Genomic DNA, 17,801 nt, shown 5'->3' with positions numbered 1-17,801 from the left:
AAAGGATTGAGTCATTGAGCAAATTCTTCTTAAAGACACTCCAGACACCCTGGTGACTCTATATCAGGGAGGGCTGGCAAAGGGGCAAGTACCCCTTGAGCAGTTCTCATATAAGGATTTTAAATAAAAAGAGTATTAATAATAATAAATTAAAAAAAGTATTGATAATGTGAATCCCTTCTCTGTTAAACTCTTACAGACAGGATTCTATAGTGTCCATTGGCCTTGCTGCTTCCAAATATGATTAAGGCTGCTTTATTACTGGGCCTCCTGGTTGGGCTTGCCCCCAGGGCTAAATGACACCAGCCGTCCACTGTACTATATATTATTTTAAGGTAAAAGACACAATAAAAGTTCCAGCAGTGGCCCAATGTTTTAAAATCTGATCAGCCCAGGAGTCCATTGACCATTGCCCCCCACATATTGCCAGCTCCCCCAAGGACAGTATTAGGGAGCTCTCCTCTTTCCACATAACAGCCTTGACCTTAGATATCTGAGGTGACAGCTTTACAGAAGAACTGCACAGTTTCATATAATCGTCAATCGTGTCATCTTCCTACTTGGTGTTACAATATGAATGCAAAGAAGTCTTTTCTGTGGAATGAAGGGAAATTAAGGAACATTTGCGTATAAGGCTCAGACTAAACTCTAGGAGGAGGCCCAAGCTGCAATTTATAAATATGAGTAGCTTAAAAATTTAGAACATACGTGACAGCTGTCTCACTGCTGAATTCGCTTATGGTTTTATTCTAGATATGAAAGTTACGCTTTAAAGAATAAAAAAAAATAAGTACATTACAATGTCAGAATAGCACAAAGCCTCTAGTGTTATCCTTTATCTTGAACATGAAAACATGATTAATAGTTAGATGGCAACATGTCCAACCGATAATCTGGAAAACAAAGGTTAAATGAATGATACCTTGCGTGGTAGACATTGGGTTAAGTGACACTGCAGTGGGTATAATTACCCAGTGCTTAACAAGGGGAGGATGGACCTGATTCTGATAAGGAGAACATAACCTTATAGAGCAAGTGCTATCCTGAGAACCTGGCAGCAGAAGTGACACACTAAACTTAGACTGGGAACTTACAGACAAAAGAAAACCACAAACCTAAAGGAGCTCCCATCATGGAGAAGTTCAAAGCTGCAATGCTGCTGGCTGGGGTCGGCGATTCGTTGAGCTCCAAAAACTTCAGCTGGGAAATATGTTCTTCTGGGTTAAAAATTCAAGAGGAGCTGAAACAAATGGGGGGCCTGGACAATTTGGTCTTGTCAGTTGACAAATGGCCAGTGAGTGATAATACAATAATGCATATGGCCACCGCAGAGGCTCTAGTGTCAGGTAAGGTTTGACCTTCAAATTAAAGGCGATGTTTTATCATTGTATGTATGCCATACTGTATTGTTGTGATTCCATGTTTCCCCAACCTGTGATATGTATGCTGCCTAGGTTCTTATTAAGCTACAAGTTACTTTACAACACCTATATCTTTTGGAAGGTAATAGATACTTCTTACAAACAAAAAAAAAAACATTAGTATTATTAAGTTTTTATTGAAAAGTTTTGACTAAACCATTTTTTTTTTGCATGCATATCAAACTCTGTTACAGAATAAAGAAATGTTTTGGTAATGACAAAGATATTACAAGCTCAAGGGAACACCAAGATCATTTCATTCTATGTGACGTCGATACTCCGTTTACAGAGTTAAATACATCATAATGCCAAAAATGCAACACAACATAAAGATTGAATATTTCAAGATAATCAGTTGCAAAGATACAAGGAACAAAATTATAAGAAAGTGTAAAAGAAAACCAAAGGAATAATTAAAGTATACAAAAACAACCGTTATAGTGAAAGTAGTGTATGCTAACCCATTAGTATTAATATGCAAAGAGGAACAAAATACCGTTTTATGTAGGAACCAGTATTCACACAGGCATGAGTTTGTAAACCTTTTACAGATTGACTTTACTAAAAACATAAAAGTGTTAAAAAACACCTTAAAAAAATACTTGACAAAATGTAATGCAATTTGGTAAGAAAAATAAGAAGTCAGTATTAAATGTCAGATATGAACATCTGGAAAGAAACAGACCTATATTGTAATGCATCTTTGTAAAGGCTAAAAGGACACCGTGAATGTAATTCCAGGTGGCCATCAGAGATACTGTGCTTGAATTGTATTTGTATTACCTGATATATATATATATATATATATATATATATATTGTTTTGAAGATGGTCAGGTATAAAATGAACTATAAAACTTGGTGTAGCTTGTAGGGTGTTTTCAGGCGCAGTGATTTTTACATTTTTTGGTATAAAATGAAGCTGCAAAGGTGCAACCATAGTATAGACACAGTGGGTTTATACACTAAAGAGAGAGTTTGCAGAATTTATATTATGAAAGGTCCAACCCAAGTAAGCGTCTGCTGCAAGAAGTATATAATGCACAGTTAAATCAGGGTTTTCCATCACCTTTACCCACCATAACTTTAGTTATTGGTATTTCAGTTCTTCATACTGATACGTCTTATATTTTGCCATGAGTGATGCACTTAAGTGCTTTAGAAACCTTATTTTTTTTCCTTTAGAAATTGTTTAATACAGTACTGTATTTAGGAAAATGGAAATGGAAAATATTAGCATTACAGACAGGTAAACTATCATTCCTATGTGTGTTAAGAAATATTTCGTCAGCAACAGAGATCTATATAATAACTAACAAGTGTTCTGGGTTTTTTTTTTATGCATTTCGCCCAGAAACTCTCAATAATTGCACACTATCAAGGCAGTTGAATAAATAGAGGTTGCAGAGAGTGCAGCTACAACTGACCCAATCTTTAATACAGTAGAGGCCAACTGCACACTTAAAAAAGTGATGCATCGATATAAGTTATATAAATGGAGATAAACAGTATTCAAGAGGTCAGGAAGAAAAATCACAGCCTCCCTACAAATTTCACCCGAACACAGGTTACTGCTTCATCAGAAGAAATCGGCCTCTGATGAAGCCGTGACCTATGTCTACCTTGGCCCCCCACTGCGTCATTGGTCCTCACCATTGCCTGTTTCACTGTGCTTCTTCAAAAGAGCTTGGACAGAACCTTTGGAAACTCTGTCTGCCTTGAAATGTCTGCCTTGGAGACAGCTTACTGATGCTTGTGTCTTGTTGCTGTGCTCAGTCTTGCCATGGAGTATGACTTTTGACATTGAACTTCAGTAACCTCTCCTTGTTGGTGATTTTGGCTTTTCCTCACCCAGTTTTATTCCTCCTACAAAGCTGTTTCTCTTTCAGTTAATAATTGTGTTCCAACCTACATATTAAGTTGATCAGCATTAGCACTTGTTTGATATAATTATTTATTAAATACACCTAACTAGATGCCTACAAAATCCCTGACTTTGTGCAAGTGTACCTTTGATGCTATTTTAAGGGTGCTAATACAAGATATTGATTTGATTTAGATTTTTCTTCTGTCCACTCCCTTTGCATTTTGTTAAATGATAATAATAAACTATTAACACGTCTATTTTTTAAAGCATTCTAAATTTATATAATTCTTTCATACCTGCCTAAACATTCTGCACATTACTGTATATACAATATATATATATATATATTTATATATATATATATATATATATATATATATTTATATATATTCATATAGATAGATATTTAGATAGATATATCTTTCAATTACGTGCACCAAACTTATATCTCAGAAGGTCCCATTCTTTTGTTTGATAAATCGGGAGACTAGTTTTAATCTCCAGCCAAAGGTGGCCTAAATTTAGTTTTGATAGTCAGTGACAGGGAATGCTAACTATCTAAAAGCAAGCACTGCCAAGATAAGGCTTGTCGTGTTGACGTACAGTACACAAGTTAAAATTCTGTGCATTCATCGAGTTACCCTATAAATTAAAAATGTATTGCAAGGTGCAATCTCAAAATACCTTCCTTAATTGAATGCAATTCAGTCACCTATTCAGCTATTCATTAGGATACGTCACCAAAGAATTGGGATTTAAACATAATCAGAATTTTGTTTACACATTTAATCAGAATTTAGTGGTATTAAACCAGATCTCAATGTCAACAACCCAATAGAATTTAAAATGAAGTTGGTATTTTAATTAATGTTTTCAATCATAAACAACATAGTGGTATTTGCTAAACAATCTAATACGAAAATGGAAACTGCTGTGTTAGCCTAAGAGAAAATTGAGTTTTTAGTCGCAGACTTTTATTGAGCAATTATAGAACGTTATTTAAAGTTACATAAGATTTCTGGATGTCGGAGGTCTCTTTTTCGTATGGAATCGTGTTTTTATGTTTTTTTTATATGGATTTGTGACCTGTTGATTACAATTTCTGTAACCGATTAAGGTGTTAAGAAGAATAATATGTTTTATTAAAACAATTTAGTTTAGAATACATGTTCTGCACTCTTGTGACTTTTAGGGCAGTAGAACACTCGTACCATGAAAACATTTCAAGCTCTTGGAAAAGAAAGGGACATCAGGGAGTAAGAATGACAGATTTTAATCCTAAAGATGGACACTGTTGATTAGCTGTTGATAGACTTGTATATTCCATGTTTGAAGGAGGGGGATGGTGTGTGCATCTGTTCTAGCACAACAAGTCCACAGGGAGATAAAAAATAAACCCCAAATCTAAAACAAATATAAACAAATATTTATAAAACAAATATTATAATCCTAAAGTAGCTCTCAAAAACATCCATTAATAGCAGCTCTCATTAAATGTAGGGTCAGAGAGACCTCAATAGTTGTTTATTTGGTGGATGAAACATTAAAGTCCACTACAAATAAAAAAAGATTACATTTCCCTTTATATGAAGAAATTGTTAAGTATTTTCCCCTATCAATAGATGGGACAGCTTTTTGCCTGGCCAGCAGGCTTTCCATTTATAGCCACCTTGTAACCTTTTAAACCTTCAATACTTCACCACTTCAATAGGTTGAGAAGAAGCAGGATGAGAGCTATGTTGAGACTTGTGTTGAAAAAGCATAGACCTTAATCAATTCTACAGGTCAGTGGCCCATGGTCAAGGACAACGGCACAGTAGCTTGAACAACAGGACTGTCCTGTCTAAAATGGGGCGGGTGGGTGGCATCAAATGTGTTTTCATTCTTAAGTGAAGTGCTTAATCAGACTGAACAAATGAATTTAAGACAACTGCAATGGATCACAAAGAAGCCAAATATGGACAAAAATACATTCTCTACTTCTTAGACCTAAAGCAAGTTAATTCTAAATTCAACTGCATAACAATTTCCCATTTTGTAACAGATTACTGGAGTTTGGAAGACCTGTACCGTAATATGGTAAAGCAATACATTGATGCAGTAGACAAGTTGCAAGGAAGACGCCAAGACCCAGCGACAATCAAAGGATGTTCTCATTTAAAGCCGGATAATTATTTGCTTGCCTGGCACACCCCATTCAATGAAAAAGGTGTGTATTACATCTTCCTCTCTCTCTCTATATATATTCTCTATTTTTTGTTGTAATATAATACCCTACCACATACGACAGTTGCTACCAATTCTCATACATCAGGACACTTAGTCAATAGAACTTTTTTGTATGAGAGTAAACTGACGTGGGAAAATGCTAAATTTGAACTTTACTGGGCATGGGTCGGTTATCAATTAAAAAGGTGACTCGACATACAAACACGTGACTCTACATACATATACATGTCTGTTCTTTGTTTAACCACTGAATTCAAGTCAAACAAACAAAAAAGAGACAGTGAACACCCTAGTCAGGCAGGACAGGACATTTGCAGGGGAACTGCCACCTACACAGGTTTTAGCCAAGTATTTGTCAAAACTACTTATAATGCGTTGTTTTGGTTTTTTAACCAATGCAACTGCTTTACAGATATTTAGTTGAAAAGCAACGCACTCTTTTGGCTTATGGAAGCTAAAATCTGCTGCCATAGATTACAGAACTGAAGGTAGATCCCACCTCCTCATGCTACCCTTACAATGAATAATTTTCAGACCTGGGAAGTCTCTGGAAGGTTTTGAACCACAGGTATAAAATTTCCAAAAAGTTTCAAGCCATGAGAAAAAAACATTTGTTTTCTCTGTTTTTTTTTAACTCATTTTGTTACGCTGGGAACATGAAATGCAGTATATATAAAACTATTATGCTGTAAATGAAAGTACAGCTGTTCAGTAAATAATAAATTACATTTGCTTTTTAAAACTTTATTTTTTGTTACAAATGGAATAAGGTCTGTATATGTTAGGAACATTTCAGCCATGCATGTGAACACGATGTCGGTCTCACCATTAAGAAACAAGGCGCCACCATTTTGGTGGAAGTTCACCTTAGGGCAAAAAGGTGGTACTTTCAGTGACGTTCTCTTCCTCAATTGGAGTTTTGGGAGATTGGAAGTGGCGCAATTTTGGGGGAAGTTCACACCAGTTTATGTCCATGGAGATGCAGACACAGTGACATTAAGGGGAACGTGGACTTGAAAAAGGTAAAAGGCAAAAACCAGCCTGCAGGCTCACTCGCCCTTCTCCACTCAGGGCCCAGAGCAACTACACCTTAACCTCAAACCTGTTCACCACACAACCCCGGGGAATTTCTTGATGTTTTGGTCCCTTGTCAAAATATAAAGAAGTTTAGTCCCAGGTTCCTATTATTACAAAACCCTTGTTACTTTTCTCTGGGAGTCCACCCATTTGGTGTCACGTGGGGAGGGGGGGTGTTGTGAGTGTGACATAAAACCTGTCAGCAAACTCCTGCCTCTGTTTAATTCCCTCCTGCCATGTTTGATGTCATTCTGAGAGCATCTTCACGTCATGATTCTACTATGGTGCTGTGCCCCCCCCCCCCCCCCCCCCCCCCCCCCTGGTCTGGCCAGGACTCCAGCTAACATTTATGGCAGGATGTGGCCTAAGATAAACTATTTTCTTCTTCATGCAAGATGCCTTGTTAACCCTTTAACATAAGCATTTTGCATGACAATCATCATTTTCTGTAGCGCTTTAAAATGGCTAAAAAGGACATAACTACATAAGCAGGTTATGCAGGTTTCAAACAGAGACTCCAGGTGAAGCGGCACTTCTCCGGGTTTTGGGTCATTTAGAAGAAACTTCCCCACTCCCTGTCCACTTCCCCATTAAAAATAGTGTGCGTCACGCAACATCAGCGGGACTGCCCACTGACATCGGCCGGATCTCCTACCTGAATCCTGTAAGAGGGGATCAGAGTACCCGGAGCCAGAAAGTTTCCAGGTATGTATATAAGTAGTGCTTAATATAACAATTTCAATTTACAGAAGAGGGCACAGCTGGTATCTTTAATCTGACCCTTAGGATTCAGTCTTTTGACTGTATACAAGTTGTGTTGACATATTTTTATGCCTGCTTGCTATATTTTTGGGCAGGTTTGTTACAAACAAATGTTGTTTGCAGTTTTATGTTCAGTCATAAGAGAGCTGCTATGTTATTTATAGTCTTGCCTCAGCTCTTTACTTATTTTTTTAGGCTCGGGATATGGCGCAGCAACCAAAGCCATGTGTATTGGGATGAGATACTGGAAACCAGAGAGCATTGAAACCCTAATTGAAGTCAGCATTGAATGTGGGAGAATGACACACAACCACCCGACAGGTAATATGCGCAGTGTTCAATTAATTATAATCAACGTAAGGATGACTTTATTTTTTACTAATTTGACTATGAATAGGTCACATTTAACAGCAATATATGTATTTATATATATTCATAGAAGAAATGTTTGTAAGTCCATTAAATTGCAATAAAATGGATGTAAAATTTTGGTGCAAAAACAACAAAAACAACACCCGAAAAAAATAAAATTGCTTTCTGCTCTTGTGTTAAATGTGTAACCCCTACTCCATGTGCAGAAAAAAAAAAAGGTTGGAACGAAGGTAGAAACTTGGTGAGCATGGGTGTCATACCAATTAAAAAGGTTAGAATAAAGATGGAAAAATAAAGGTGAGCAGTGGTGGAAACTTGGTGTCACGCGCGCCGCGGCTCCTACCTCTGACGCCAGGGCTGCCTCACCTGGTCCCGACTCCTCCGTCGCTGCGGTCCCCGCCGTGCGCACACGGCAGTGTCACGGTCCCGCCTCCTCCACCTCGGCCGGGATCGCGCCTACAGGCCGTGGACGCGCCGGCACGTCCCCCGCGCGTACCGACAGGAACGCGGTTATGACGCGGCGAAGGTCCGCGTCGAACGTACCGCAGCGTACGCAATTTACGCAGCGTACGCAGCGTACGCAACACAGCAGTCTGTAATTAACACACCTATTTAAACCCCATTCTTTTCTCCAGTCTTCACCCGTTCAAAGTGTTATACTTTTTGGGTGTGCTGGTTTCTCTATATTATCTCGATTTCCTTGTGTACCGACCTTTGCCTGTTTACCCGTTTTGCTCCTATTCTGCCTGCCTCGACCTCGGATACGTTTGACCTCGCTGCCTGCCTTTGCAATTTTGATTACGGACTGTATACTGGACTTCTACACGGTGCATATCTGCATTCCTCTCTCCCTGACCCCGTGACAATTTTGAACGGGTCCATACATGGATCCCGCGGATATGGCGCGGTTGCAAGCACGCCAAGACCTCCAGGACCAGCGTCTGGCGGCGCAGGCCACCCAGCTATAGTCCCTGGAACAGAAGGTGGACGCCATGACGGACTTGTTGCGTTCTTTGACGTCTCTCCCGACTGTGGGATCACCCCATCACAGAGACGCTCCTCACGAGGACACAGGTTCTGTTGCCAGGCTCCCTCTGCCAGACAAATATTCTGGGGATCCGAAGGAATGCCGTGGCTTCCTTAATCAATGCATGCTCCACTTCCGAAACCACCCCCAGGCGTTCCAGACATCCTCCAAAAGGGTCTCGTTCATCATTTCGCTGCTCAAAGGTGATGCTTTACTGTGGGCTTCTCCCCTCGTGGAGCAAGTCTCATATCTCCTCGAGGACTGTCCCGCTTTCATGGAAGCCGTACGGACTGTCTTCAATGCGCCAGGTCGTAAAGAAACAGCAGAGGCCGCAAGAAACAGCAAGGCCGCAAAACCTTGGCTCAGTATATGGTAGAATTCCGCACCCTGGCCCATGAGACCAACTGGGAAGAGGGCGCTCTCAAAGCCGCCTTCTGACGAGGACTCAATGAGAAGATCAAAGATGCCCTCGTCTTCCATGATACCCCCGTAGATCTTGAGGATCTCATAGCCCTATGTCTCCGAGTGGATAAACGTTTCCAAGAAAGGGCAAACGAACACATCCGTGGAAGACGACCAGGACCGTTCACCTCCGGCTACACAAGGCCTCCGGCTGCCACATCTTCCTCCTCCGTGGTCGACGAACCCATGGAGATAGGGACAGTGCGCCGACTCACCGAGGCCGAAAAGAAATACAGACGGACACAGGGGCTCTGTCTATACTGCGGTCAAGCTGACCACCTATTGCCCTCCTGTCCCAGCAAGCCAGTAAAAGCCAACGCTTAGGTTGCACCGGAGAAGGCACCCTAAGCACATGTCATTTTCCTTCTCCTCCCGCTACCCGCCTGACGGTGCCCATCTCCATCTGTTGGGAGGATCACGTCGTAGCCGCCCGCGCCTTCATAGATTCCGGGGCTGCGGGCATTTTTATGGATCACCAGTGGGCAAAGGAGCACCACCTACCGCTTCGTACCAAGAAAGCTCCCTCCCTGGTCGCTTCCGTTGACGGCTCACTTCTGGGATCAGGACTCGTGACACAGGAAACTGTACCTCTGACCCTACTGGTGGGGGTAACCCACCAGGAACAGCTCACGTTTGAGATAATCAAGTCTCCTCATGCCCCTCTTATCTTGGGACATCCCTGGCTGCGACAGCACAACCCACACCTCGATTGGGTAAAAGGAGACATACTAGCGTGGAGCAACCAATGTCAAGAGACCTGTGTCGTGCCCTGTCGACGACTCAATCTCGTCCTCGAAATCACACCCACAGATCCCAAGACCCTAGTACCGAGACACTACTGGGATTATCTGGATGTATTCTCCAAAAAAGATGCGGAGAGGCTACCACCACACCGTTCCTACGATTGTGCTATCGATCTGTTGCCTGGAACCGATCCACCACGGGGACGTACTTATCCCCTCTCCGAACCGGAGAACAAAGCTCTGGAACGATATATCCAAGAAAGCCTGGACAAAGGCTTCATCCGCCCATCCTCTTCTCCTGCCGGAGCTGGATTTTTTTTCGTGGCCAAGAAAGAGGGTTCCCTACGGCCATGCATCGATTATAGGGGGTTGAACCGTATCACTATAAAGAACCGGTACCCGCTTCCTCTCATCACGGAGATCTACGACCTCCTGAAAGGAGCCAAATACTTCACTAAGCTAGACCTCAGGGGCGCCTACAATCTAATTCATGTCAAGTCCGGGGATGAATGGAAAACGGCCTTCAACACTCGCTTCGGACACTATGAATATAAAGTCATGCCCTTCGGGTTATGCAACGCCCCTGCAGTGTTCCAGTCCTTCATAAATGACGTCTTCAGGGACATGCTCTTATCACATGTCATTGTGTACTTGGACGATATTCTCGTGTATTCTCCAACACTCGACACACATCGTCACCACCTACGGGCTGTTCTACAGAGGCTAAGGGAGAACGGGTTGTACGCCAAGGCTGAAAAATGCATATTCGAGAAGACCCATCTGCCTTTCCTGGGTTATATCGTCTCCTCCGAAGGGCTTCACATGGATCCTGCCAAACTCGAGGCCATCACCGCGTGGCCCCTCCCAAGAACACTCAAAGCCGTCCAACGGTTCCTGGGCTTTGCCAATTATTACAGGCGATTCATCAGAAACTACGCTACCATAGCAGCCCCTATCACCGCCTTGACGAAAAAAGGAGCCGATCCATCTCAGTGGTCCACACACACCCGACAGGCGTTCGAACGGCTAAAACAAGCCTTTGTCTCAGCTCCCTTATTACGTCGACCGGATCCTCCCAAACAGTTTCTCCTGGAAGTAGACGCATCCGAAACCGGAGCAGGGGCTGTTCTATCGCAACGTCACGATCAAACCACGAAATATCATCCCTGTGCCTTCTTTTCCAAGGGTTTCTCCGCAGCCGAACGGAATTATGACGTCGGTAACCGTGAACTCCTACCCATCAAAATGGCACTCGAGGAGTGGCGCCACCTTCTCGAGGACACAGACCACAAGAACCTGCTGTATATCGAGAGCGCCAAGAGATTAAGCCCTCGGCAAGCACGGTGGTCACTATTTTTCAACCGGTTCAATTACTACAACACGACAACCACAGAGACCAACACATCAACGAGCCCATCATCCCATCCACACGCCTTGTTGCCGGTCTGTCCATACGCACGATGAGCAGGATCCATATGTCCCAAAGGGCCATCCCGTCTTCTGAACGTCCTCCTCGAGGTCGTCTCTATGTTCCTCCCGGCCTTCGCACGGATGTTCTTCCCTGGGGACATAAGTCTTTTCTCGCTGGTCATTCAGGGTTTCGGAAGACAAATACCGCGTCCGCAGATCGTTCTGGTGGCCATCACTCACCAAAGACGTTCGAACATACCTTGCCGCCTGTCACACCTGTGCATGTCAGAAGACCTCTCGGAGACGACCTCAAGGTCTCCTGCATCCTCTTCCCGTTCCCACGGTTCCCTGGACACACGTGTCAATGGACTTCATCGTGGATCTCCCCAAATCACAGGGTAACACGACTGTCTTGGTGGTCGTCGACCGTTTCTCCAAGCAAGCTCATTTCGTCGCTTTGCCACGCCTGCCATCTTCTTCGCAACTTGCCGATGTTTTCCTCAATCACATCGTCCGTCTTCACGGTCTTCCGCTCCACATGGTGTCCGACCGCGGTACACAATTCATATCCCGCTATTGGAGACACCTCTGCCGGAGACTCGGGATACAGCTCCACTTATCGACTGCTTATCATCCGCAGACCAATGGACAGACAGAAAAGACTAACCAAACACTCAAACAATACCTGCGAATGTTCAGCAACAAAAGCCAAGACAACTGGTCGTCTATCCTGCCGCTCGCAGAGATGACATATAACGGCTCCCTGCATGAGTCCATTGGTTGTACCCCGTTTTTTGCTGCTTTGGGCTATCACCCTGTCATATTGCCTCCTCCGTCTTCTCGTTCCTCCTCCATGGTACCCGCGGTCGACGATCGTGTATCTGACATGGACGAACACTGGAAGAAGCTCCGGGAGGTCCTCTTGAAAGCCCAACTTCACTATAAGCGCTTTCCTGACGCCAAGAGGACTCTGCCACCGGACTATCAAGTGGGCGACCGTGTCTGGTTGTCTACGCGACACCTCCGTTTGCAGCAACCTCCCCGGACCCTGGGGCCTCGTTTTATTGGCCCTTTCCGCGTTCGTGCCAAGCTTAACGACGTGACGGTATCCCTTGCCTTGCCTCCAACCATGCAGATTCCACGGTCCTTCCACGTCTCCCTACTGAAACCTTATGTGTCCAACCGGTTTACCGTTCCGTTCAGGCCTCCTGCCCCGCTCGACATCCATGGTCATGAGGAATACGTCGTCGACAGAATCCTTGATTCCCGTGGGGTTCGTAACGGCCTTCAGTATCTCGTGGCTTGGAAGGGGTACGGTCCTGAGGAGCGGACGTGGGTGCCTGCTCGCTTCGTTCATGCTCCCCTTTGTGTCGCTCGTTTTCACGCGCACTGCCCTCTTCGTCCGGCTCCGTCTCGCTCGGGACGCGCTCCTGGAGGGGGGGTACTGTCACGCGCGCCGCGGCTCCTACCTCTGATGCCAGGGCTGCCTCGCCTGGTCCCGACTCCTCCGTCGCTGCGGTCCCCGCCGTGCGCACACGGCAGTGTCGTGGTCCCGCCTCCTCCACCTCGGCCGGGATCGCGCCTACAGGCCGTGGACGCGCCGGCACGTCCCCCGCGCGTACCGACGGGAACGCGGTTATGACGCGACGAAGGTCCGCGTCGAACATACCGCAGCATACGCAATTTACGCAGCGTACGCAACGTACGCAACACAGCAGTCTGTAATTAACACACCTATTTAAACCCCATTCTTTTCTCCAGTCTTCACCCGTTCAAAGTGTTATACTTTTTGGGTGTGCTGGTTTCTCTATATTATCTCGAATTTCCTTGTGTACCGACCTTTGCCTGTTTTTGACCACGATTCTTGCTGCCTGCCTACGACCTCGGACCTGTTTACCCGTTTTGCTCCTATTCTGCCTGCCTCGACCTCGGATACCTTTGACCTCGCTGCCTGCCTTTGCAATTTTGATTACGGACTGTATACTGGACTTCTCCACAGTGCCATAGTAGGATCCTTCCTCTCTCCCTGACCCCGTGACACTTGGTGGGGAATGGGTGGGATCACAATTAAAAAGGTTGGAACAGAGGCGGAAACTTGATGGGCCATGGGAGGGATACCAGTTAGCCTTCCCCGTTTGTCTCTGCAGTTACTCTTAATAAAAGTGGAATACATGCAGTTCCTTTCTCCCAAACTGCAAGCCATGCTGTCTGATTCCACTTCTTACTTGGATACAATAACATATAATGTATTCTAGTCATCATTTGTGAGAGGAAGGAATGATAAACATTACTTTAACCATTGGATTTGAATGAGTGCAGTTAGGAATTACCGTATTTCTAGCGAGGCAAATACTGGCTACTCTTGCACAAGCCAGGGAACTTCCCAGTGATGACACCTAGAGACACCTCTCTTCTTAGGGGGTAACTGTTGATAAGGGCAGAGCTAGCTGCATGTAGAGACAGGGCTAGCCCCCTTGTGGCTTAAGTAGGAGGGCAGGGAATAGGCACTAGTAGGCAGGAAGTTAGCAGAAGAAGACAGTCCCTGGGCAGTGAGTGGGATTGGACCATCAAGCCTCAATTGAAGAAACCAAGCTTTAGTTCTAGAGAAGCACTGCTTCAGCCAGAAATGCTCATGCAGTAGCTGATGCCATGAATGACATCATATACCAGCATAGTCACTGACATTACTAGTGGCTCACGAGGAAGCAGAAATGTGTAATAGAACAGGAGAGGGTTCTTATAAGAAATCCATTTATAACTCATTCACCTATGCCCAAAACATCAACATAAAAACAGATCAGTTGCTTTAAGATTATACTAACATTATGGCAACTGTTAGTAATTCTAGCTGACCTGAGCAACTAGTAACACCACTACTTTCTTTTGCCTGAGTTATTTACCTTTTATGTAATTAGAACACTTGAGAAAGGTATCGAATTGGACCGTGTTAGCCGAAGTAAATGCAAGGAAATAAATAAAATGGTCAGGTATGCTTCATTTACATACTACAGCGACAAAACATTCCACCACAAATAAAATAATATTTTCTTTCAGCCAAAAATGTTTGGGTACTAAGTCAGGAACTAAAAGGGGAAGCAGAGAGGTAACAGTTCAATTTTCCATGTAGTTATCCAGATGTTGCATATGGGCATTTTATTGGTTTACATCATATTAAGTGGGTGGCACTGTTATAAATATAAATAGACATGTATTAGTTAAATGAGAAAGAAGTTAGAGAGAACAGAAATAGGGTCCAGTACAGAAAGAAAAAATGCATGTAAATTTAGCTATACCCTATTCCAGAAACCTCCTGTGGTTGCCTGTGGAATTACAAGACATAAAGAACACAAGCGCGTGACCCTGATTGTTCCAGATAGCCCAGCTCAAGGAGTTCCATTGATCCATTTAAGAACATCTCTCTGATCTTGAAGATTTTTTGGTGGACTAGAGTAATTAAAAAAAAAAGCCAAAACAAATTTAAATACTTTTAAAAACTTTAAATAATCCTTTAGGTCCTTACGTGTAGTTTACCTTTCACCTGCTGAAAGCAGCACTGGTCCTCATATGTCACAGGAAGGGCGATTTTAGACCATCTTTGGGAAATTGGCTATGACACTTTTTGAATTTGTCTTGTGTCCCAATGTCCAGGATTCCTAGGCTCGCTCTGTACTGCTCTGTTTGCATCTTATGCTATCCAGCAGAAGCCTCTTGTCCAGTGGGGTAGGGACATGCTAAAGGTGATACCAATGGCCGAAGAGTACTGCAAGAAGACCATCCGACACATGGCAGGTAAAATAGCTCAGTAAATGACTAACATACATTTTTTAGCATTATTTGTACTTCCATAAAATATTTGACATTTATTGAGCTTGATCAAAATGAATTTCAAACCCATGTCATAATGACTGCATTCAAATATATTTTGATATAGGTTACTATCACAGGCATTACACAGTCTAGTTTAAAAATGTGTTTCCAAAAGACTATAAAACTATGACCAAAGTGTTTATGCTTTTAGTGTGAGAAGCATAGTCTTTAAAACTTTAATTTATTTCAGAGCTGAATATCATCAATTACTTGTGGATTAAGTTTTTAATTATTCAAATTTCCCTGACATCTCATCTGCTTCCTTCGAATGGAATTAATGTAAATTTGCCTTCACCTCCCAAGATCCCTTTCATGAATTATTTAAGACTGTAAATGTTATATTATTGACATTATAGGCAATCTGTCTGAGTACGTTAACATATGTGTACAGTGCATGGTCCTGCATATCAGAAATTGTGACCAGTGGCCTACATACCGGTAATATCTTCCAAATTCATAGTCTATATGACAAAGTAGTTTTTAATGAAAATGTGTAAATGTAATTCAATCACCATCTGATTAGGAATATATGAAAGAAACAAGGGCATATAGGTATTCTTGTCTGTGATTCTTTGGAAAGCGAATGTTCACGCCACGTGCTTGTAATTTTATATTGGTGTCTCATCTTCAGAATACCAAGAGCACTGGTTCTACTTTGAAGCCAAGTGGCAGTTTTACCTGGAAGAGCGAGAAATAGCAGAAGACAATGAAAACAAGCCCACTTTTCCCGATAAGTATGATGCAGACGAAAGAGACAAGGTAAGCAAATGCAGCCAACCTTTGCCAAATATACGACTATAGTTCTCGCAGGTGAATATTGCTAAATAGAACAAACAAAAACCCAAAAAGAGAAAGTGAAAGGTTAAAATGAATGGATAAGAATGAACACTTAATTGACATTATTTCTCTATATGCATCTATAATTGACATTGCCAACTCTGAAGAGTATCTTTTCTTTTTTTTCAAGACATACCGGAAATGGAGCTCAGAAGGCCGCGGAGGAAGAAGAGGACATGATGCGCCTATGATTGCATACGATGCTCTTTTGGGTGCTGCTGGTGATTGGAAAGAGCTCTGTAATCGAGCAGTGTTCCACGGAGGTATGTGACCACCTCTTAATGAACACTTTGAGTGCACAGCCATATCACCTAAAAAGTCCTCCAACTACATTTTAATTCACATTTGTGAATAAATGACTTAACTTTTTTTATCTGTAGAATTCTGTGTGGACGTTAGCCTAAAAAGGACCACTGTGTCACAATATAAAGACTTCCTTGACGAATAAAAGATTTCTGCAGTGGGGCTAGGATTTTGCTACTTAATGATGTTTTCTGACACACACCATATCAACGATTAGTTTTTGGAGAGAAATTTATTTTTTTAAACGAAAAACTCCTTTGTTAAAGGAGCACTTTAATGCATATCATAGCTGTGTGGTCCTTTTAAATAGTTGTGGTGCCCTTTTTGCAGAATCCCCCATATGCATTTGCTCCTTCTCGTGCCTCCCAACTATTTTCCCTGTATGAGATGTGTTCAGCCGAACAGATCTCTGGGCGCAATACATCCAGCTCCAGTCAGCTCTAGCGCTAACTCACTCTAACAGTGCAGACAAAGGTCTTTTCAATGAGAGGACTTTTGTAGGAATGACGGCAGCTGGAGCTACAGGGCTACAGTTTCTAACTCAGGTAAGTGTATGGTTTTGTTGGGTTTTGTGGGGTTTTTTTATGCATTTTAGAATGCATTTTAAAACACTCACATATTATTTAAAATATATATTCTTCTTTAGACTATCAGGTACAGTAAACTGTACATTTCAATGATTTAAAGACCCATGGTTGCTTCTCATGTATAGTTTTGGATATGAAGAACAACTTTTCTTGCATGCTGTTTGTTATATAAAATTCAGCACTCCTATGGAATTTGTGTTTGTGTTTCAGGAGAAAGCAGTGCAACTGGGTCTGTTGCTGGCTGCTTGTTTGGGTTACTCTACGGCATGAATGCTGTTCCAAAGGGTCTTCACCAGGATCTAGAACTAAAGGAACGACTTGAATACCTGGGTGATAAACTTCATCAAATATCTACAAAAGAAAAGTAAAGCAGTTTCTGCTATTTTCTTAAAGCATGACGTAGTGGGTCGTTATCTTCTATAAATATCCAACAAGAGTTAGGACACAGTTTTATTTTAGCAATGGCATTTGATGTGTTGGCTATTCGTAGTGAGCTAAGTGTTTACAGTAGTTGTATGAGTTGTATTTTAATCTACTGAGTACTAAAGTTTGTGGAGGAGTAAACCAACCTCCCATTTAACCATATGTGTATATAAGAATACCTTTCTTCTGGGGGCTCCAGGTGTGGCAGCTGATAATTGGTCCTTCAGGACAGCTTTTTATCTCTAGGTTGTGGCTCAGTTCTTTCTAGCCCATTCTTACCCAACCCACATTCCCAGTAGCCTTTTTGCTGTGGCTTCATCCCTAATAGCTTCATTATGAAGAACACTGTGAGTGAGGTCCAAGGTGACGTTTCTATGCATGCCTATTACAGGTATATTGCTAGCGAGTAAGACAC

General features: G+C 42.6%; 1 protein-coding gene across 1 annotated transcript; it reads left to right on the top strand.

Annotated features, from left to right (window-relative positions):
• Positions 1-1,132: 1,132 nt before the first annotated feature.
• On the top strand, positions 1,133-17,331 carry LOC149276545 (inactive ADP-ribosyltransferase arh2). The gene is made up of 7 exons (XM_089503469.1): positions 1,133-1,346; positions 5,332-5,496; positions 7,551-7,676; positions 15,018-15,158; positions 15,868-15,995; positions 16,204-16,336; positions 17,174-17,331. Exons 1-7 carry the CDS (start codon positions 1,133-1,135, stop codon positions 17,329-17,331), a joined length of 1,065 nt encoding a protein of 354 aa, XP_089359595.1.
• Positions 17,332-17,801: the final 470 nt, after the last annotated feature.

This window comes from Sceloporus occidentalis, unplaced genomic scaffold (genome assembly GCF_023333645.1).
Source record: "Sceloporus occidentalis isolate IW3139 unplaced genomic scaffold, rSceOcc1.0.p SCAF_234, whole genome shotgun sequence".
Taxonomy (NCBI): Eukaryota; Metazoa; Chordata; class Lepidosauria; order Squamata; family Phrynosomatidae; genus Sceloporus; species Sceloporus occidentalis.
The sequence above is the reverse complement of the archived record's forward strand: the minus strand, read 5'-3'. Positions and strand labels throughout refer to the sequence as shown.